This window comes from Balaenoptera physalus (genome assembly GCF_965194825.1).
Source record: "Balaenoptera physalus genome assembly, chromosome: 3".
Classification (NCBI taxonomy): domain Eukaryota; kingdom Metazoa; phylum Chordata; class Mammalia; order Artiodactyla; family Balaenopteridae; genus Balaenoptera; species Balaenoptera physalus.
This window is the reverse complement of record NC_138890.1, coordinates 176960472-176973983: the sequence shown is the minus strand read 5'-3', so window position 1 is coordinate 176973983 and position 13512 is coordinate 176960472. Positions and strand designations below refer to the sequence as shown.

The 13512-nt window shown below is 62.9% G+C and overlaps 1 protein-coding gene across 6 annotated transcripts in view; it reads right to left on the bottom strand.

The window, feature by feature from the left end:
- SLC12A7 (solute carrier family 12 member 7) overlaps positions 1 to 13512 on the bottom strand; it is a 70763-nt gene that overhangs the window by 37211 nt on the left and 20040 nt on the right. For 3 of the 6 annotated variants that reach the window (XM_082456353.1, XM_082456354.1, XM_082456357.1), the window contains exon 1: positions 5719 to 5937. The exons of 1 other annotated variant lie outside the window; for it this stretch is intronic. In XM_082456353.1, coding sequence (XP_082312479.1) covers positions 5719 to 5842 — 124 coding nt within the window. In that variant the 5' untranslated portion in view covers positions 5843 to 5937. Of the gene's footprint in view, positions 1 to 5718; positions 5938 to 13512 lie in introns of those variants that run through there. 2 more of the 6 variants (XM_082456355.1, XM_082456358.1) reach the window with 2 other exon arrangements.

The following is a 13512-nucleotide window of genomic DNA, read 5'->3' as shown; positions in this document are numbered from 1 at the left end:
CCGCTCACGTGGACTCGTGGGGTGCCCCCGCCTCGCAGACGGCGCCAGGCCACAGGCACATGCTGACCACGCGGACGCCCAGACAGGCTCAGCTGCAGGCCGGCTGCAGGCTGGGCAGACGGGAAGCAGTTCTCGCTGCGAGCAGTAAACGCAGGCCCAGGAGCCCAACACCCAGCAGAGACCCCAGCGCCACGGGCACATGGAGCCAGGGATTCTGCCCGAGAGCAACCCTGAGCCCGGGAAACTCGCAGCTGGTCACAGGGCCCACCCAAGCCTCGCGAAGCTCAGAAACAGAATTTCCACCTCCTCCCCGATTGTGTTCTCAAGGAGAAACCGCCCGAGGAAAGAAAGAGGAAACAAACCCAGGCCAGGGCCCCAAGGCCTTGCCAGAGGCGCGGGCAGCGAGGCCACGCAGACGCACAAGGCCCCAGGCAAGACCTGGCACCGACAGTTCACCCCCTTCCCGGCCAGGAGCACGGCCCCACAAACCCCCACCCCCCAGCCACAGGGGCACCTGGACGGGGCCCCTCACCAGCGCTCCCGGCACGGGGCTCCAGGGCCGACACGGCGCCAGGGGCCACAGATGCAGGAGCGGCCATGGATCCGGGGGCCAGGGCGCCTCATTCTTCGGCTGGCCCTGCTGAAGCGGCAGGCTTATCTGCACAGACCAGACCTCTGCTCTGAAGAGGGAGTTCCCTCTTTCTCATAAAGGAAAGGTGTAACCCTTTGTGCTCTGCTCTGTGTGCCGGGCGGCACTGCCCCAGGGTCCCCCAGAAGGGAGCCCGGACGGCCCCAGACCGTCACGCTGGCCAGCCTCACGCTCCCAGAGCGGCTTGCACACGCCTGCTCCCCGCAAGCAGCACTGCTGCAAAGTTGAGTACGAGAGGGGCGCCCCCAAAAGCACCTGGCTGCGCGCACGGCAGTTAACACTTAGGCCAAACGGCAGCCTCTGCCTTCCAGCCTCACGTGCCCAGCAACGCGCGGCCCTTCAGGGGGGAACGGGAGACCCCCAGAGACCAGCCAGCGGCACCGTCCTCCCACCCGCCTGTGCCTCCAATTTCCGCCCCGAGCCCAACCACAGTCCCGCTGCTGTGCCCCAAGGACACTGGCCCTGGGAAGGAACCCCCGGCCCAAGGCCACCCATCGCCCAGGGCAGGAGCCCAGGCCAACCCAGCAGCCACCCGGTCAGGTGCCAGGACCTGCTCAGGTCTGCTCAGGGCCGTGGCCGCAGGCCTGCTGGGCAGAGCCTCCCTCCACGGCCCGGTTCCCCGGGGGCAGGCAAGCGAGGGCAGCCCCCTCGTCTACTGGCTCCGACCTGGCAGATGCCTCTGGCCATCCCGGCTGCCCCCTGCTCGGTCTGTGATGCCCTGAGCTGCAGGAAATCAAGACCCTGGGTGACCTTGGCCCTGACTGGCTCTGGGCCCACACAAGGCCCCTCACCCTCTCTAGGCACACCCCCCCTCCAACGACCCCGCGAGAATTCCCCCCCCCCACCAAGCAGAGAGTAAGCCCGCTGCCCACCTCCAAGCAGGGGACATGTGGGATCAATTATTTGAAAATAACGGGGTCCACGCGGAGACCATGGGCTGCGGGGCCGTCTGGTTCTGATGCCCTGGCCGTGTGACCGCCCAGCCAGGAGGGCCTCTGAGCTGCACGCTCTCTGTGCGGTGGGGGCCCCGTCACGGGGAGCTGCTCTGCCCAGGTGAACCCACCTGCCTCCGTTCATAAGGTGGCTGTGGCCTCAAGCGCGGAGTGGCAGGCCCTGCAGACAGACCCTCTGCTTGTGTCGCCACCTCCAGTGACGTGGGCACTCGGGCCCGAGGCTGTCCCTGGGTTGTGTTGGGCCTGGCCGCACGAGGGGACCGGCGGGATGCAGGCTGTCCGATGGTAACAAGGACCAGCAGCAGCCTGTCCCCAGAAATTCAGCTCCCTCAAATGCAGCCCCCGGGATGGGATGGGGTGAGCCCGGCCTGAGACAGGCGCCTCGGGGCAATGAGTCAGGGTCTGACGCCATGGGGTGCTGAGCTGGCCCAGGGGGATTCCACAGAAGGGCGGCAGGGAGCCGGCTGGGGTGGGGCTGTCCTGTTGTGTGTGTGTGTGCGCGTGCGCGTGTGTCTGAGGGTGGCGGGAGGACTGCCCGGTGTGTGTGTCCTGGGCGGCCCCTGGCAGAGGGGAGCCGTGGGCTTGGCTGGGCTCTCTGCTAGGCAAGGAGAGGGCCCCAGAGGCCAGCAAGGCTTGCGTGTGGAGGCGCCACCGCGCTGAGCGTCCTGGGGCGTGTTAACTGCCTCTCTGCCCGGCGCCTCTTGGGGGCTGGGGGGCAATGGAATTCCCTGCTGCTCCAGCACTTGGCGGGGCCCGCTGGTTGGTGATGCCCTGTGCGCTGCTGGAGAACAGAGGACCCCTTCTCCCCCTGGGGCCCCGGGGGACCGGGAGACACACAGCACCGTCCACTCTTCCCTCGGTGGATGAGGTTCAACCGATTTTCAGGGGTCAGCCCTTCTGACAGCCTGCACCGCCTGCCCTTCCTGCTCAGACGTCCCCCGCGCCAGCATGACGCATCCCTTCCTTCCTGGACCCAGTGACGGAGCAATGCTCCGCGGCCTCGGCCCAGCAGGACAGAACCTCAAGGCTTTGTCTTGGGCCCACTCTCCGGCCACGCTCACGTCCCAACGCCCAGGGCCCCGGCCTTGTGCTCTGGCCACCCCAGCGGCAGCAGCCCCTCGAGGGCAGCGGGCACACGCATCGGCACACAGCCTGCTCCCTGTGACCCCTGAGCCCCGCAGAACAAAGGTGACGCTCCCAGAGCTGCCTGGGTCAGTGGCTGGGGGCGTGGGTCCCCTTCACAGGGGGCAAGAGCAGACCCCCGCGTGACCCACAGGACCTGAGCGGCAGAGCATGAAATCACGGGAAAGGAATCCAAAAAGAGGAACAAGAAAGGAAGAGGAAGCCCCAGCGGAGCTGAGGGCAGCTCCCGGGGAGGAACGGGCAGGAGACCGGCAGGGACAGTGGACCTCCAGGGCCCAGCCCACGGGCCCTGCGGTGGAGGGCAGTGGGGTCGGCGCCACCCCTCTGGGGGTGCACGTGGACACCCCCACCTCACCGCCCGCAGGCCACCTTCCCGGCTCTAAAGCACCAACTGTGGGCCTGCCGACCGGACACAGCCAAGGTCAAAACAGCAGGGGCAGTTCAAGGTCAACACTTGGTATCGGCCACCGCACCCTGATGCAGGCCCAGAGCCTCCGACAGCCAGGAAACGGGCCCCGGCTTCACAGGCTGACAACAGGACTCCCCGGCAGGCCCAGCCTGGACGCAGGACCAGAGGCAGCCCAGGCGGCCGCCCCGTGTCACAGGCTCACCGACTGGGCCCTCAGCCTCAGGCCGGGCACAACCAAGGCTGGTCCTGCCAAGCTCTGGGTCAGCCAGGTGGGCCTGCAGACGTGAGCGCTGGCCCCTCCTCACCTCCCTCCCACCCTCGCCCTGGCGTCCCACGCTCCCTATTTCCACGACAGCCCCAGGTACACCTCGGGAGGGTATCCCCAAACCTGCTTCACCAGCACCACCGGGAGGCCCACCCAGAAAGCCAGGTGCCCCCCTGCAGGTTCAAAGGCCAGCCACAGAGTCAGGAAGGAACTTCAGTGACTCTGCGACGAGCAGGTGTGGCCACAAGCTGGACCACAGGGCAAGGGCCCCGCACGCGGGTCTTCAAAGGGGCTCCAGCCAGCGGTTCCGGCTCCCGCAGGGCTGTCCCACCACTGAGCGGCGCGTGCTTGCCAGGCTCCCCCGTCACGCTGGCGACGCGGTGCCCATCACAGGGCCTCTCTGGGCACCGACTGGTCTGACGGCTTGCGTTAAAACTCAGAACCTAGCCGAGCAGACCCCGAAAGGCAACAGCACGCCTGCCTGTGACCCCACAGGGGGCTCCGCCCAGTTCCCCAAGGTCTTCTGCGGCTGTCCCTCTAAGGGAACATGAGGACGAGTGAAGAACACGGGGTTCCCAGGGTGAAGTTCTGTGCCAACTCATCTAAGCGTCACAGGTGCAGCTCAGACCCTAGAGGGTTTGTTGAAAAGCACGCAGGACGCCCACACTTAGCATCTGCCTGCGCTCCTGCCTCTGAGAGCACACAGGCAGAGGGGGTTCTAGACGAGCCGGGAGAGGGAATGAAGCGGGATTACGGCTGAGAAAGCAAGAGCCTTGGACTGAGGGCGGGCTGGGGGCTCGAGGTCAGACGGGCAGGCGACACCACGGCCCTCCTGGCAGCCCTGAGCGCAGGCCCAGGGGCACCTAGCTTACAGAGAGCCACCGAGGCCCGTCCGAGAAGGAGCCAGCAGGCAGGGGGCCGCACACCCGGAAAGGCTGAGGGTCCCCGAGGACACGATGGCTCCTAGTGGCCGGTGAAACGCCGCTCACCCAGAAAGGCCACACCGGGATGCGCTAGTCAGAGCCGCAGTGAGAGAAAGGCTGGGCTTACGGACTCTGCCTTCAAGTCCGGCCTGGTTTCAGCCTCCAAGCCGTCGGCAGCCGTGCCCAGTCCCACACCCACACCCACGTGCAGAGGAAAGCTGGCGGGCACCCGAGGGACGGGGCGGGACCCTGCCGACCCGCCCCTGCCCACTAGGACAGCGTGCTGCCCCCAAGCGGTGCCTGGCCTCCAGGCGCCAGGACCTGTGGCCTCCACTGACCTCGCCCTCTTTCCTGCCTGGAGCAGGACACCTCTTCCCCAACGCTGCAGAGTGACCCTCCGTTTCTAGAGGGGCGCTGAGCCCCAGGTGAAGCAGCGGACTCGGGGTGGCCAACCTATCAGCTGCAGAGAAGCCCGGGCCTAGAGCCCAGATAATGGAGGAACAGGCCTGGGGATGCCCCCGCACCAAGAGAAAGTGAAAGTGCCAGAGACCTGATTCCAGAAGCGAAGTGGGCAAGGAGGACCCTCGGCCTGAGTACAGCTCCCCTCCTCCGCGCCGGCAGGGACCTGCACTCCTTCCTGCTCAAGACCCTACAGAGCGTGGGCCTGTCCCGGGTCAGCCGGGCTTATGTGACTGGCGGCCCTTTACCCCACCGCGCAAGAGCGGAGACGAACAAAGCAGAGGTGGCTGGGAAGGAAGGAGCCAGGCGCTCCTGCCCCAGGAGCCTTACCACGGGTGGGGACCCCCCCGGGTCACCGGGCCTGGGGGGCCTGGGAACTCTTGGAGGAAGAGCCCCTCCTCGGTCTCCACAGCTACCCAGGGCGTCTCACACCTCCCCAGGGGCCCACCCCAAGTGGGAGAAAGGTGCTTCCTAGGCCCCGGGGGGGGACCATGGGGGCGCAGCAGAGGAGGGCGCACCGCCCCTGAAACCCTCGCCCAGTGCCTCCACCACTAAGCTCGGAGAGGGGGCTCGTCAGGCAGGAGTGGGGGGCGGTGAGACGGGAACCACAGAAGCAGGTAAAGCGGTGGAAACTAGAGCGGAGTGAGAGGAAGGCGCGGGCCGGGAATCAGGGGGAGGAGGAGCGGAGAGCAGCCCCACACCCCTTCCTCGGGCGACGTCCCGGTCCGGGTCGCCCTCCCCTCCCTGCCACCCGTGCCACCCCCTCCGCCGCGGCCTCCCACCCCCTCCCTCCAGGGCCGCCCCCTCCTCCCGATCCTCCCTCCCCTCCCTCCCCTCCCCTCTCCTTCCCCCCGGCCGCCAGCCCCGCGCAGCCCGGCCTCCGCCTTTGTCCCGCGGGCAGGTGCGGCCGCCCTCACCCGGGATCGGGCAGTTGGGCTCACCGCCCTCGGGTGGGCCCGGCGCCTCGGTCTGTTCGGGACCCTCATCCTGGCCGCCGTCCGCCCGCGCCTCCACAGGCACCACGGTGAAGTTGGTGGGCATGGCTCGCCTGGCGCTCCGGCCACTCCGCGCGCCCTGGCCACTCCGAACGCCCCGGCGCAGCTCCGCCCGCTCCCGCCGACGAGGCCGGACTAGGGCGCAGGGGCGGGGTCAGCGCGGTCCGCCCCCGCCCCGCCCCGCCCCACGTGACCGCACCTGGCTTTCCCCGCGAGCCCTGGAAAAGTTTGCGCTCCATGGGCCGGGGCGGGGCTGCTTCCGCTGCGGACGCTCCCCCAGCCTGCGCCCGGGCGCTGCCCGCGCCCCAGACCCCCAGTGCCGCCCCGCCCACAGCGGCTGACTTTCGGTTCCTGCACGGCCCGCTCCCCCACTGCCCCAAGCAGGCCTCTGGCCGGTCTGTCCCCCTTGCTCCCGCCCTTATGGCCATCCCCCTGCCCGCAACTGTACCCCCCTCCGCCCTCACTGTCCCCCTCACCCCGAGAGTGGGACTGTCCACCCCGCCTGAGGTCTGGTCTCCCCTCCCCCTTGCCTGACTGAGGCTCACCGAGCGCTTCGTTTAGGGAAGCGCTTCCAGCTGAAGGGAGCCACGGTTAGCAGGGCGCCCGGTCCACAACGGACACAACCGTGTAGCCACAAGTCACCTGGGCTCTGCGACAGGACCCCGCCCACCGGGGACCCCAGGCCCATCCCTGCCGGCTCGGGGGAGACCTCCCCTGCCCCCACCCCACTAGGTTCTGTCTGGGGAGGCCCCCGGGGAAGGGAAGCTTGCAGGCCAGATCAGGGAAGGCACAAGGTGGGACTCCAGACCCGAGCTAGGCACTCACCAGGATGCCACCTGCCTTGTAACCTGCCATCACCTGGTAGTTTCTTAAAGACACAGGAAATCTGTGTCCAAACGTCCATCAAAGAGAAATTAGCCCAAAAAGTTGTAGCATTTAGGTGCAATGAATCACCCCAAAACAGTTTTACAAAAATAAGGCGTAAATATAGGTGGTGTGGGCAAAAATGGTCACGACATACTGCAGCAGAATAATCAGACACTCTGATCCTGTTTGAAAGTGCACGTGAGTTTCTATGGGCCTGAAGGCAGGGGAGGCCGCGCATATCTCTGGGCAGGGATCCAAGGGATCCGCATTCCCCTGAACTGTGTTCTCGTCAACAACCAACGCACAGAAAACCAAAATCCGAAAAGCCACTTCCAAGAGAAGACAAGAGAAGCAGGCAGGGTGGCCCAGGCTCCCACCTCTGTCCCGGGCTCCTGGCAGAAGGAGGGCCTGGGACCCCCGGGAATGCTCCCCTGTCAACAGCCCCACCCAGCAGCAGCAGCACCAGCCTCCTGAGGCGGGGGTGCCCTTGGCCTGGGCCATGGTCACAGACCCCCTTGGGCCGAGGGGAGATCTGCAGGCCCGTGGAAGGGGCAGCAGTGTCAGACGGCAGAGATCAGGGCTGCAATGGTGCTGGGTGGCGTCAGCGGCTCTCCAGGTCAGCAGCGTGGAAGGTGGGGAAAGGGCTGCCCCCAAAGGACAGGAGCGTTTCCAGATGTCCTTCCGGGGAGGGACCAGCTCCCTGGGGAAGATGGGAGTGTCGCCCGGCAACTCGATGGATGTGGCGCTGAAGGGGGTGGCGGAGCACAGACCCTCTCCCTGACGTCACCCACAAGGACCCCGTGTCTGCCCCCCATGCGGTGGCTCAGAGTGGGGCTGTGGCCTCTTCCCTGGATGTGGGGCCCTCTGCGCACGCGACCCGGCCCCGCACACCCTCCCGGACAGCAAGGCCCAGCCCGGAAAGATGAGGCTGCGGCTGAACCTTGGGCGGCGAAGTCGGAGGACCAAACACAGGCTCTGAACAGGAAAGGAGATGCCCTCCCAGCCCCTGCCGACGACCCTTGGCCTCTGGCCTCGGTCTCCTCATCTGTAAAACAAAGGGGCTGGACTCGCTGATGCGCTCCCGTGGTCACCAACACAGCTGGACGGAGCTGAGACCCCCGGTCTGTGGGGAGGCTGGCAGCCCCCCTGCCCTTGGGGCTCTGCCGATGAAACCTCAACCCCCACTGCCCCCCACAGGTGGCAGTAACTTGCGGTGGCAGTCAGCGCTGAGCTTGCAGAAGACTTTGTAGGTGACCCTGCATCCAGCTCCCCACTGTGACCCCCTCTGTGGCCCCAAGTCCAGGCCCCCCACCCCGGGCTCTGGCTGTGCTTACCCAAGGCCCACCCACGCAGAAGCCCTGCGGCCCTGCGGCCAGGCCGCCTACCCAGGACCTAACTGGCTCTGGGTTCTGCATAACAATGGCCCGGCTCCTGAATCACGTCATTGTCACCTGAGAAGCAAACGAAACCCAGCCCTCAGCAGGTGAAAGGGCTGAAGGGGTGGACGGGACGGCAAGGGCAGATGTCAAGGACATCACTGGGGCGAGTGCGGGTCCTCGCACTATTCTTGTGCTTTTCTGTAGGTTTGGAATTTTTCAAAATAAAATAATTTTATAATTCTAGGTAAATAAAGTTCCTTGTTTCACTACACGTAAAATAGATAAATGACAAGGACCTACTGTATAGCACACGGAAATATACTCAATATCTTGTAATAAACTTTAATGGAAAATAATCTGAAAAAGAATATAGATATGTGTAACTGAATCACTTTGCTGTACACCTGAAGTTCACACAAGTTTGTAAATCAACTGGACTTCAATTAAAACAACAAAACAAACAAACAGAAGTTCCTTGTTTCTAAGTGACACGCAGCCATATCTTGAAACTCGGTCTCCACACCCTCCATGTCCTCCTGCCACCAGCTGGCCCCGCTCTGCCTGTCCCCAGCTCAGGACGTCATGTGCCTGGTGGCTGGGTGGCCCACTCTTGGTGCCAGGATGCCCCAGGCTCGCCCACCCTGCCCCTCCGCCTCCGGGATCGGGGTGCACACACAGGAGTGGGCAGCACCTCCCCGAAAAGTCCCTGTCTGGTGGCATCTGAAGACGTGCAGGTGGGACCCCCACCAGCAAACGCCCCTCCCCCCCCAGAGACCTTGCTGGGCGGAGGAAAGGAAGTGACGTTAAAAGAATACACAGGTCAGAAAGCACAGGGCCTGAGCACTAGAGGGCAGGGATCCAGTTGTAAGGCCCACCCTCTGGGAGACCCCACCGGGCCGTCTGGGGCACCTCATAGAAGTGAGGTAGGCGGATGGGGGATGGGGTGGGGTAGGGGGATGGGGGGATGGGGGTGGGGTAGGGGGATGGGTGGGGGATGGGGTAGGGGGATGGGGGATGGGGGTAGGGGGGTGGGGTGGGGGGATGGGTGGGTAGGGGTTGGGGGTTGGGGGATGGGGGATGGGGTGGGATAGGGGATGGGGGATGGGCGTGGGGGATGGGTGGGGTGGGGGGGTAGGGGTTGGGGGGCACAGCTCTGGGAAGCCGGTTCCTGCCCGAGTTCCACCAGGAGGACCCAGAGCCCCTTGACAAAAGAGAGAAGCCCCCACCCTGAGAAACCTTTCCCTGTAACCTGAGGATTTTGCAAAGAGCTTTCCAAAAACCGCAGGGAAGGAGAGCAGGCCAAGCTAAGCGAAACAGCGAGCCGACCCGGCCAGACCCAGCAGGACTCTCGGCAGTCACCCCGTGGAATGTTCAGACAACCGGACAAACTCGATCACCAGCCAGGGCCAAAGAAGGCCGCTCTGGGCATGACTGGTCTCGGGGAGTCTCCTGCCGGAGACTGGGGTCTTCCCACCAGGAAAGAGAGAGCGGGTCTGGGAGGAGGTGGGACACGGCCCAGGACAGGCCAGAGAGGACTTGGGTGAGTCGCCGGCTACAGGCTGACCCCAGACAACGGCACTCAGAATGAACTGAGCTGAAACCCCGAAGACGCCGACCATTTCTGGGGGTTCTTCCCGGTGCGGCTGGGCAGCTGGCGAGCCTCGGCCTGGTTTACAGGGAAGAGAGTCGGGGTCCGATCAGTCGTGGGCGGGGCAGGGAGAGAGGCAGGCCCAGCTCCCGGGAACCCCACAGCCTCAGTGCTCAGAGCCCTGTTGTTTTAATTCTCGAAGAAAGGAAGCGGTGGCTCCCCGGTGTCAGAGAAGAGCTCAGCAGAACTCCCGCCTGCTGGACGGTCCGGAAGAGGGTGCGGCCGCATTTTGTACCTGGTCCAGCAAGGAGGGCCCTGACCCGTTTTTGTGCAACCAAAGTCTGGCATGTGAAAATTCAACCTGGGAAGGTACAAATGCTCCTCCTCACCTGAGACCATACGTGCTGGAGGCGAAGGCCTTCTAGGCGAGCTTCAGGAATTCGTTCTCTGATTCGCAGGACATTTTAAGTCTCACCAGGGAGGCTGAAGGCAGCACCACTGACAGCACAGCGTTTTTCAAGCAACTGGGATCCGGGGATGCAAAGGCCAGACCCACGGTCACCGCCGCCGCCTTCCCCGACCCTGTCCTGGGGGCCACAGCCGGAGCCCAGACGCCCAGGGCCCTCGCCAGCACCCCACGGTGCTCCCCAGAACCCCCGAGGGCCGTCAGCTCCACGGAAACGCTGGGAGCAGGCGCACGCCTCTGCTTGGCAATGCGCGCGTGTGAAACTGTCTCCCGTCCACTCCTGTCCACGTACAGCTACCACGCTGCCCGTCTCACCCATGGTCAAGTGCGCCAGGGCCCCAGCAGCCAGTCCCAGCCTCAGGAACAGCCGGGACTCTCAGGGCATCAGGGGTCCAGGCCGCGTATCTCACCCACCCTGCCATCTCCGCGCCAGCCCCCAGCCCCCTGGGCTCCCCTGCCACACACCCCCAGGCCCGAGATGGCTCAGGGCGCCAGCCTTCCCCAGGAGGCCACATCTCAGGGTGCAGGGAAGGGACACAGCCACCCGCTCTGGACTTCCCCAGGGACTTCCAGGATGGGCAGGATGGGCCGGCCCCGGCTTCCTGTGCCAGGACGGGGCAGGGGCTGGGGGGACGGGGGCATCCAGCTTCAGGCTCTAATGCTTCTGACCTCCCTTCAGGCCCAATGGCTCCCCTTTGCTGCTCTGTCTTCCCTCCAAAATCCTGTCCACCCCAGCCTGGCACACGTGCGGGTGGTTCCCAGCCTTGCGGTCCCACTGAAAGCCGTCAGGTTCCACCACGTGGCCCTGGGGTCGACGTGGGCCCTTTCTGCTGATGTGGTGGCCAGGCTCCCCTTTCACCCCTCAGAGTGCCGTGGGTCTCTCTGGGGCTGCAGGGAGCCTGGCCACCTGGCTGGCTTCCAGGGCTCCCTGTGGGGCGGCCCCTGGGCTGGCCATCCCGTGAGGCCATCGGGGAGGCCCGAGGCCTGCAGGAGCACAGCCTGAAGTCAGGGCTGCGAAACACAGAAGTACACAAAGGTGATGGCTGGGGACTCCTTCGTGAACACAGAAGTACACAAAGGTGATGGCTGGGGACTCCTTCGTGAACACAGAAGTACACAAAGGTGATGGCTGGGGACTCCTTCGTGAACACAGAAGTACACAAAGGTGATGGCTGGGGACTCCTTCGTGAACACAGAAGTACACAAAGGTGATGGCTGGGGACTCCTTCGTGAACACAGAAGTACACAAAGGTGATGGCTGGGGACTCCTTCGTGAACACAGAAGTACACAGAAGTGATGGCTGGGGACTCCTTCGTGAACACAGAAGTACACAGAAGTGATGGCAGGGGACTCCTTCGTGAACACAGAAGTACACAGAAGTGATGGCTGGGGACTCCTTCGTGAACACAGAAGTACACAGAAGTGATGGCTGGGGACTCCTTCGTGAACACAGAAGTACACAAAGGTGATGGCTGGGGACTCCTTCGTGAACACAGAAGTACACAGAAGTGATGGCAGGGGACTCCTTCGTGAACACAGAAGTACACAGAAGTGATGGCTGGGGACTCCTTCGTGAACACAGAAGTACACAGAAGTGATGGCTGGGGACTCCTTCGTGAACACAGAAGTACACAGAAGTGATGGCTGGGGACTCCTTCGTGAACACAGAAGTACACAGAAGTGATGGCAGGGGACTCCTTCGTGAACACAGAAGTACACAGAAGTGATGGCAGGGGACTCCTTCGTGAACACAGAAGTACACAGAAGTGATGGCTGGGGACTCCTTCGTGAACACAGAAGTACACAGAAGTGATGGCTGGGGACTCCTTCGTGAACACAGAAGTACACAGAAGTGATGGCTGGGGACTCCTTCGTGAACACAGAAGTACACAAAGGTGATGGCTGGGGACTCCTTCGTGAACACAGAAGTACACAGAAGTGATGGCTGGGGACTCCTTCGTGAACACAGAAGTACACAAAGGTGATGGCTGGGGACTCCTTCGTGAACACAGAAGTACACAAAGGTGATGGCTGGGGACTCCTTCGTGAACACAGAAGTACACAAAGGTGATGGCTGGGGACTCCTTCGTGAACACAGAAGTACACAAAGGTGATGGCTGGGGACTCCTTCGTGAACACAGAAGTACACAAAGGTGATGGCTGGGGACTCCTTCGTGAACACAGAAGTACACAAAGGTGATGGCTGGGGACTCCTTCGTGAACACAGAAGTACACAGAAGTGATGGCTGGGGACTCCTTCGTGAACACAGAAGTACACAAAGGTGATGGCTGGGGACTCCTTCGTGAACACAGAAGTACACAGAAGTGATGGCAGGGGACTCCTTCGTGAACACAGAAGTACACAGAAGTGATGGCAGGGGACTCCTTCGTGAACACAGAAGTACACAGAAGTGATGGCTGGGGACTCCTTCGTGAACACAGAAGTACACAGAAGTGATGGCAGGGGACTCCTTCGTGAACACAGAAGTACACAGAAGTGATGGCTGGGGACTCCTTCGTGAACACAGAAGTACACAGAAGTGATGGCAGGGGACTCCTTCGTGAACACAGAAGTACACAGAAGTGATGGCAGGGGACTCCTTCGTGAACACAGAAGTACACAGAAGTGATGGCTGGGGACTCCTTCGTGAACACAGAAGTACACAGAAGTGATGGCTGGGGACTCCTTCGTGAACACAGAAGTACACAAAGGTGATGGCTGGGGACTCCTTCGTGAACACAGAAGTACACAGAAGTGATGGCAGGGGACTCCTTCGTGAACACAGAAGTACACAGAAGTGATGGCTGGGGACTCCTTCGTGAACACAGAAGTACACAGAAGTGATGGCTGGGGACTCCTTCGTGAACACAGAAGTACACAGAAGTGATGGCTGGGGACTCCTTCGTGAACACAGAAGTACACAGAAGTGATGGCAGGGGACTCCTTCGTGAACACAGAAGTACACAGAAGTGATGGCAGGGGACTCCTTCGTGAACACAGAAGTACACAGAAGTGATGGCTGGGGACTCCTTCGTGAACACAGAAGTACACAGAAGTGATGGCTGGGGACTCCTTCGTGAACACAGAAGTACACAGAAGTGATGGCTGGGGACTCCTTCGTGAACACAGAAGTACACAAAGGTGATGGCTGGGGACTCCTTCGTGAACACAGAAGTACACAGAAGTGATGGCTGGGGACTCCTTCGTGAACACAGAAGTACACAAAGGTGATGGCTGGGGACTCCTTCGTGAACACAGAAGTACACAGAAGTGATGGCAGGGGACTCCTTCGTGAACACAGAAGTACACAGAAGTGATGGCAGGGGACTCCTTCGTGAACACAGAAGTACACAGAAGTGATGGCTGGGGACTCCTTCGTGAACACAGAAGTACACAGAAGTGATGGCTGGGGAC